Raw genomic sequence first — 8978 nt, 5'->3', positions numbered from 1 at the left:
ATGTAAGGAAGTGATGGCATGTTTCCATGAACCAAAGAGGTTATACCCTTGGTTACGACTGCATAAAACCCTGAGCAACATAGCTCTGCTTGTGAGTTTGACAAGTAAACTGATAAATGAAAAATAACTAAAAGGTTCAGATGACTATGATTAGGCCGCTTCTTGAGCACGATATTCTAACTCAATTTAGCGCATCAGCGCACATCAGATGCCCCGCCCCTCGGGCGCGCGCATGTTGTGTCACAGCATTGGCCATAACCTTAGCCGATTCAATCCCCGATATCATGCATCCCTAAATATTACTGCATTTTTCCACCCCATATTGAAGACACGGTGGGGGTTGCTACGGAAACAGAAGCAGAGAACAGTGGGCACGGCTCAATTTATTTATTCAAAGTGAAAATCCACAGGTAAGCATCACAGGTGGGCTGCAGGAGGAACGACTCCCAAGTGCGCTCTGTCCTCGTCAGTCAGTCAGTCAGTCAGTCATGGAGGGGAGTCCGTTTCCCTTCCCCCTCCAGGGGCGGGGCTCCTGTCCGCGCCCGTCCCGTCCCGTCCCGTCCCGTCCCCGAGGCCGTCACGTGCTGGTGTCGGACATGGAGGTCTCCAGCATCATGTCGCTCTCGAACATGAAGCACTCGGGCGGGAGCGAGCGGGGGAAGGCGGGCTCGGGCGGCTTGTCCGGGTTGGCGGGGGACGTCTCCAGCGCCATGATGCCGCTCTCCTCCAGCGGCTGCGTCCGGCTCTCACCCGCCTCCGCCGACGTGTTCAGCACCTCCATCAGCGCCGGCGTGCTCAGGCCGCCCCGCAGCTTGTCCTTAATGTCCGTCCCTGAAACGTTCAGGCGACACGTTGCTGAGCAACTCACGGGGGCCTAGTGTAGTCAGCCGGCTTTCCAAATGGATGCCGCTTTGTTTTTTCTTTTCTTATTATTTTTTCTCGAGCTCAGATTGACGATCATGCACGTTGTCACGGTAGCCCATGGAATGCCGCATTGTTATAACGCGGGACATTTTAAAATTTGCGTTTTCTATTTTTTTAAGCAACTCACTTGTGTTCCGATAAAAATTCAGAACATTTCTGCCATGACATGCCACCTCACAATAATAACACAAATTTATATCGTTAATAATTTTATTACGACACTTGTAACAGAAGCTAGAGGAAATGGCTGGATCAAATAAAATGTTGTGCCCTAGGAGCGATTTCAGCTTTAATATACTCATGTTGCGCACACTAGCTAGAGCATGACATCTCGTTCAGACTTTTATTCAAATTAAGCGCTTTTTGTTTGAGTCTCGCAGTGATACCAACTGTGTAAATAAAGGTCCATAAACAGCAGAAATGTCAGGCACCAAAACACGCAAACTGGCTCAAAGAAATGTGTAATTATTTTGTTGTGGTTCGAGTCTAGGTCATCACCCGTTGTAATCTTAAAAACCTCGTAATATTAGTTTATAGAACGCAGTGGAATTTTTTACCTCTGCATTTTGGCTCTTTTCTTTGCCTAAAAAAACAGAATTCTGCAGAATTAACGCAACCACGGTGTAATGAGAAGATCGGTACTGATAAAGTTTTATTATTTTTTTTAACAGAAGATTGGTGGTCATGCTACTGCAATACATTAATATAGGGGGCTTTCAGACGGAAAAAAGTGACGAACAAATCTCACCTATATATGCATCGGTTTCTCCGATGTACATCTCGATACAGTGGCCGAGCATGGTCACAGAAAAGGTATCGTCCCGCTTGAGACCAAGTGCCTGACAAAAAGGGGAAGGCAAAAAAATTAAGAAATATTCTACAGAAATAAAAAAGGTCAAACACACGTTTTATTGAAGGAAACCTTTTTTTTCTTTCGTGGAGTTGGACATGGAGCTGGATTAGACCAGATTATGAGCCAGGGGGACACAGCTACTCTGTTGTGTACCAAACGCATAAAAAGCTTGTTTTTGGTGCTTACCGTGTGAAAGTAGTCGATGGCGTTCTCAAAATCCCCCATAAGGCTGTGCACATATCCTATGGCGGAGTAGGTGGAGGCGTGTTGGGGGATGAGCACCAGGGCCTGCCGGTGGTACTCCAGCGCCTGGTCGTACTTCCTGCCGAGAAAGCCGCACCGTCAACGGCACAAACATCGCCTTCCTCACACAACTTTACCAACCGCGAGTTTCCTTTGATGGAGGAGAATCAGTTGTACGACTGAGGTAACGCACGGGCAAAACGCAATTCTGGTCAAGTTTGACACGGCAGCAACGAAAAATCTTTGCCGTTATTAACATCGATTTTAACGAAAAACGACATATTACATGCGCCATTATTTTATAATACTCGTTTTATAATAACATCTCTTCAATATCAAATTCAGGCACAACAGTAATGTCGCAAAACGAATATCAAAATGACACTGCTGGTATGAGATGTAGCTATTATTTGTAGCAATAGATTTTTTAAAAAGTCTCCTTTAAACAGCAATACATATAGCTGGGTTCTGACAGGCCATATCACAAACAACGCTCCTACCAAACGCACACTTACTTTAGCTTTCGACACACATGACCCAAGTTGTTCAACAAAGGCTCCCATTTGTCCACAGTAACCTGAAAGCAAGCAGACAATCGGCTACATAAAAAACACAAACGTCAATCCATCGGTAACGTACGCAACAAACTGGCCACAGCAGAAACCAGCCTTGCTTTTCCAACAGAATTAAGAATTCACATTCAAAAAAAGACTAAAAACGGCAACTTAACCGATGAACAATGTTACGACATCAAATTCCAAACCATAGTTACCTCGTATCCAATCGCTTTCATTTTCTCCATAGCGTCCAGAAATAGCTTCTCTGCCGTTTTCCAGCTAGACCATCACACGCAGCAAAAAAACAAAAACAGAAAAATAAGTCGTGTTTTTACTTTTTAAAAAATTTTTAAGTAATGACACCTGTTTTCGCTCTGTTGCGGACGCGGCCTCGCGTAACGGGCGAGCCCCTCCCCACTCACTCTCCGTTCTGGAAGGCCACCACCGCCACCTCGTGGATGACGAAGGGGTCCTCCGGAGCGATGCTCAGGGCCTGGCTGAAGAAGCGCTCGGCCAGCTTGGAGTTGTTGGTCAGGCCGTACTCCAGCCCGATGTACAGCATGGGGAGGTGGCACCTGCGTACACGGGGAGATCGAATCAGGGGTTCACACCCAAAGAAACACACACATAAACCTCAATACCGCTACTACAAGGTTTACAGTTCAAAACCTTCATCTTTTATTTCTTTTTAATTTAATCTTTATTTTACCAGAACGATCAATTAAGAACATATTCTTACGCACAATGATGGTTTGGCAAAATAATCCATCCAAGAATAGAAGAACAATTCAACACAACTTGCAAAAGCTTACTCGTATAAATCACACCCTGAGCAAATTCTAGGACAACACAAGCGTTTGTGAAGAGGGATAAAAGCATAAAACTTTTCGTTTTGAAAGGCAAGCAGGAGTCCGTACTGGTTGCATTTGTATTGTACATTTACATGCGGCAACAGCATCCCAGTTACTGAACGCATGCACTGTGCCTGTCATCGGACCTCCCAGCTACCTGCAGTGGCCATAGCTAGAAGGCCGTCTGTGTCACACACACACACACACACACACACACACACACACACACACACACACACCCTTTCATGAGCTGAGCGGCAGTGAAGTACGCGGCCATGGCCTGATCGTGCTCGCTCTCCACGGCGAAGGAGTGTCCGTAGGCGATCCAGGCCGGCCCGTACGTCCTGTCCAGAGTGGTGGCTTTGCTGCCGGAGAACACACACACAAGCATTAACACAACTTCAACAAAGATCCTTAACACCACAGGCCACGGGATGCCTTAACACTGCTCTCTGCTGCTTTTCATTCTTACCCTGCACTTAATCAATTAAGAGCAGGTGATGACACAGTTAACTCACTTCACCTGGTTACCTGGGTCTGAACTGGGTGCTGATTTTATGGGGGGGGGGGGGGAAAGCAGACCCCTGCCTTAGCCTATCAGAGCCCGAAAGCCAAATGCAAGACACACACTCAGGAGGCATTTAACAGTATGAAAAGACTGAAGGTGTGCAACATTAGCTGGCCTGTACAAAGGAGCAGCTCATAGCATTTCAATCCCTCATTAGTCATTAACAATGATATCTGCCCATTACATTCTGAAGACAAGCATTTGGATACATGTGCTTTTCTCCTATTATTATAATGTGTAGTATCTGCAAGTATGCTTTTGTAAAATTTCTGCCCAGCATATCTAAATATGAGGACATTTATTTTTTAAAAATTATAGATTTGCTGGTCTACGACAGCTCTTACCTGAGATATCTACGTGCATGTTCATTTTTATGGCCAACCATTAAATAGTAGCATCCCACTGCAAACCAGGACACCTGTGGAGAACATTGAGCAGGGGCAGTTACTCCCTGTCCTCTATGCAGGCATGAAGATGAGACCTTCTTAGAAGTCACAGTTAGACTGCGTCACCAGCCATCAAACAAAAATCCAACCTCGACACATGAATCATCGGTCATTTGCAAACCGAGGTTTGTGACACAGGGACGGCACAAGAACATTGAAATAGAGGAAGAAAACACTACTTACAGGACTATTTGGGTACAAATCCACCAATTTATGAGAGAGGTAAAAGAGTTCTGTGGAAATAAAGAGTTGCACATCACTATAAATACCAGTTAAAATGCATATGAAAAGAGTTCTATATCACACAAGGGGCAAGTGAGTAAAATGCACTTACCATTTGCTTTGCTAAGCTCAACCAGTGTTCCTATGTGCACAGGTAGACAGTTAGCATGGAATGGATCTTTCACCATAACCCTTGAGAAAAGGAAAAAAAAAAACCTTCAAAACAAAGATCACACACACTTGTCTCATATCAGGGTCAAACTCCAAACTTATACAAAGTTCTCCTGACATTGTTTATCCTGAAACATCATCAATCATCTTTCACATTTTTACAAAATTACACGCAGTATCTACTTTTAGCTTTTATTTTGAATTATTAAATGACTGCGTGGGTGGCTGAAGTCCAGTGTGAACTGCAGTGGCTGGGGGAGAGGGACGGCTTGTGTTCATTAAGGGGGACAAGCGGAGCGCTTACATGGACGTGAGCTTGTAGCACATTTTGAAGTCACAGTTGTAGTAGTGCCTCTCTGCTTGGGAGACAACGACGTCCAAGTTGTCCTGCAGGCCGCTGACTGTGTCCGGGACAACAACCTTGCTGGGCTTGTTGTACTGGGAGGGCAGAAAAAATGAGGACTTATTACTGGGATGAGTACAGCAACAACATTAAAATTAGCATTTGGAGAAAACAAAAAACAACCCCCCCCCCCCCCCCCCAACTAAACTACTTGCATGACAGTGCATACTTCTGTAATTTTGTCTGCGTACAGCATGTACCATAGAGTTAGAGGAAGGAAGGGGATAAGCATCTCTCCATGCCACAGTGACCAACCCCCGTCACACAGGCACCCACAAGACACGCATGAAGCGTCATCCTAACAGAATCTTGATAACCATTGTTTTGTTGTTTTGTAAATCACCCAGAGCTGGAACAATGAGAAATGGACTTTTAAGACACAATAGGTTTTTGAACGGCACTGATGATTTGCATTAAATGATCTATGAATCAAACCCGTGGGAAAGAGAAAACCAAACCGTTAGCCGTCGTCTCTCACAAGGTCAAGACACGGCCCTCACCTTCTTTAACCTGTTCTCAAACAGGAACCGGAGGAGCTCCTGTTCCTCCTCTGTGCACTGTTCACTGAGCGGAAGGGAATCCAGAAAGTCTTTTTCTGCAGAGAGACACACACACGTTTGACATGTGTCATCATCGCTATCACTGTTGTGCTCATCGCTGACACTTCAGTTGTATTGCACTTTGACACCCATCACTGGCTCGGTTGTCATGACAATATAATTATGTTCTCATCTGAGGTAATTATCTTTACCGAATTGTAAAGTCATCAACTAGCCTAACCCTATAAAAAATAAAACTGAAAACTACACACATTTGTGGAGATTTTGATACACAACTACAATTTTTCCATGCCTGTATGCTGCTGACCAGGAAAACTACAAAGACGCCATGAATGACTCCAATTTGGCGATGTGTCCTTATAGCTAAACTTGTTCCTACATTTTATGAGCGACGGCATTCAATATCAAATCCTAGAGATGATGGAACGTTGGTGACAATGCAACGATATCCATCGGCCAATCATACGTCGCCTAACTGCACACTGGCCTTCGCACCTCGAAGCCGCTTACGCTAATAATTCAGGGATAGCCTTGTCTCCAGCATGAACGGGGGGGGGGGGGGGGGGGGGGGACCTTTTAGTCTTGTTACTCAGTTAAGAAAAAGGGTCACTGGAGCATTTTAAAAAATCGAGACCTTGGTGTTTGCACTAAAATACACTGAAACTCTTCGCGGCTACTCCCTCGTAAACCTCCGTACCTTCCTGGGCGGTCAGCATGTGATGGGACGTTAAAAGGTCGAAAGCCTCGAAGCAGAAGACGTTCAGCTTCAGGGCCTCTTTGTAGCTGGACGTGGCCAGGGGCCGGTTGTCCATGGCGTCATAGACCTTTCCTCGCAGCAGACAGATGAAGCTGTTGATCTAAGAGAGAAGATCGACGGGACCCGGGTCAACTCTGTCAGTATCGCTCAAGAAACAGGCATGAATCAACATCCATCCATCCATCCATCCATCCATCCATTATCTATACCCGCTTATATTGCTTTGTGACAGCAGTCAAGACAGTCACTAAGCATTTCAAACAGCTGCCACACACCCGCTTTGAAAACAGCCATCTTGCTAGACAGCAGAAACTGGGAGTGGGATAAGCGGAGAGTTCAGACTCACAGACGCAGTGGACATCCCCCAGTCCTTGCTGGCCTCTTTGATCTCACTGTCCTCCTTCACACTTTTGTCCAGCAGCCTCTTGCTTGCGGGTTCCTCCATGTCCAGGATATCCAGAGCTTGTTGGTACTCTTTGGCAGCATACTTAACCAAAGACCACGAAGGGGCTCAGTGAGCTTCAAAGCATGTTTGGAAACATACTAAATTGTCTTGATGCTTTCTCTCATTTCACATTGCATCAAACTTCAAAATACTTACATGGCATTTAGCAGCAAGATATTGACAGGCCGTATACGACTGAATGGGAATGGCGAAGGGAAAAAAGATTGAGATTAGAATCAATATCTATGTTAATACAAACCCAGAAAAGTTGTTATAGGGTTCTTCAAAATGTCATTTTGAAATCACCACAGCAGAAACCGAATGCTAAAAGGCTACCTTGTCCAGCTTGCGTGACCGGAGCGCGTGAGAGGCTCGGTGATACTGCGACGTGAGATAAAGGCACTGGGCCAGCCAATAGATGTCCTGCGGGTCTTCTGTCGAGACAATAATGCAGACCGGGTCATTCGGCGCGAGAACCGTCCAATGAACACGGTATCAGAAATGCACAAATGTACTGGCAGGAATGGAACGTTTACAAACGCATGCGTCACCGTGCAATGCAGTACTGTACAATGAGGACAGATGATGTACAGAAACACAGACACACACACACAACCAACACAAACACCACACATATTAACCTTAGATTACTTCTGAAAAAAGAGGGTATAAATGAACAGATTCTCACCATGTGACAAAGATGCTATTTTGTCTGCAAAAAACAGGGCACTTTGATATTCTTGCTGTAAAAAAATAAATAAACAAAATAAATAAAAAGTAACAATGGACTGTGAGGTGCAGACGAATGGCCACATTTAAATAACTGTCTACTAAAATAGGCTAAGTTAATATTTTACTCATCATCAAACACATCAACACAGTGCAAGTCCACGCAATTATTCTAACCAACGAATGTGATCATTATTCTGAAAGTTAGTCGTTAGTTAGCTAACCATTTAATGATTTCAACAAATGAACAAACTGCAACTGTCGTACATTCTAAGTTACCAGCTGGTTAACTGAAACGCAGTGGCTAGCAAACTGGCAAAGGACAAGTTCATGACTGCCTAGTTTTGCCAGTTACCTAAACTTTGCAGGTAATGTCCCTAACAACCAAACATCGAACATACCGACTAGCAAAGTCTGTAATGTGAAGCGCATTCAATCAACACCCCGTATCAATTCAAACAAATGATGACTTCAAATAATGAATTTAAAGAACGTCAGTTACGTTACTAATCCAAGGGTAGCCCAGCTCTGATTTAACTTAATCTAGCCCTTTCCATGGCCAGCAAGCCATTTATCGAACTTGCATCGTACCACGGGAGCCGGAGCCGTGGTTTAAAGACGATGGCTAAATAGCTGACAGAATAATGCTTTATTTTAGTGAAGCTAGCTAGCTGGCTAGAAAGTAACTACAAACTGACCATTAGCGCGCGTAATGTTGAGCAAGCTAGTTTAGGCCCATATATAAGAATTACGCGCTAATACTAATGTTAGACTACCTTGTCAGAATCTAAATATAAAATAAAGAGTCAAAATTCAGTTGGCCAGCCACAGCGTGTTACGCGAAGTCACCAAATCCAGCATGCTAGCAAACCATCTCGGCTACCGCAAAGCCCACAATGCTAGCTAACATTAGCTTATGGTCAATTTGTCCTACCTGATCGATATACTGCCGTACACGTTTTCGCAGCCTCTCAAGATTCATATTGGCTATCCTGATCCTTATCCTGCAATTTAAAAACGTATCTTTCTAGCTACAGACATACGCATTAAAACGAAAATTTGAATATATAGCGAGCTAACTATGTATACGCCATAACGTTATCTACTAACGCTGTCAGAGTCTGCAAGACTGCAACAAGGAGTGTGAAGCTAGCCCAGGCGTGAGAAACTAGCAACAAGAAGAAAGTGACTTCCGGTAAGCGCTAGAAAATGTAGATTTCACAATAAAAGTTAGAATTAACGCTCTCTT

The 8978-nt window shown here is 44.5% G+C and overlaps 1 protein-coding gene across 1 annotated transcript; it reads right to left on the bottom strand.

The window, feature by feature from the left end:
• Nucleotides 1–365: 365 nt before the first annotated feature.
• On the bottom strand, nt 366–8869 carry cdc16 (cell division cycle 16 homolog (S. cerevisiae)). The gene is made up of 18 exons (XM_035393224.1): nt 8664–8869; nt 7689–7743; nt 7337–7434; nt 7157–7195; nt 6902–7042; nt 6496–6655; nt 5739–5833; nt 5140–5273; nt 4777–4856; nt 4626–4675; nt 4341–4414; nt 3668–3793; nt 3000–3152; nt 2793–2856; nt 2536–2597; nt 1964–2099; nt 1673–1763; nt 366–831 (listed from the first exon to the last, which is right to left on the bottom strand). Exons 1-18 carry the CDS (start codon nt 8709–8711, stop codon nt 578–580), a joined length of 1860 nt encoding a protein of 619 aa, XP_035249115.1. The 5' UTR covers nt 8712–8869; the 3' UTR covers nt 366–577.
• Between the last annotated feature and the right edge of the window lie 109 nt (nt 8870–8978).

The sequence above is a fragment of the Anguilla anguilla genome, chromosome 15, assembly GCF_013347855.1.
Source record: "Anguilla anguilla isolate fAngAng1 chromosome 15, fAngAng1.pri, whole genome shotgun sequence".
Lineage (NCBI taxonomy): Eukaryota > Metazoa > Chordata > Actinopteri > Anguilliformes > Anguillidae > Anguilla > Anguilla anguilla.
Note: the sequence above shows the minus strand (reverse complement) of the source record. Positions and strands in the feature narration are given on the sequence as shown.

Bases quoted from the DNA above. Each gene is read 5' to 3' on its own strand.
- cdc16 (XM_035393224.1), bottom strand. From the start codon at position 8,711: ATGAATCTTGAGAGGCTGCGAAAACGTGTACGGCAGTATATCGATCAG. The intron at 7,744-8,663 runs GTAGGACAAATT...ATTTTTTTACAG, and splicing joins TACGGCAGTATATCGATCAG to CAAGAATATCAAAGTGCCCT. The intron at 832-1,672 runs GTGAGATTTGTT...TGAACGTTTCAG, and splicing joins AGAAACCGATGCATATATAG to GGACGGACATTAAGGACAAG.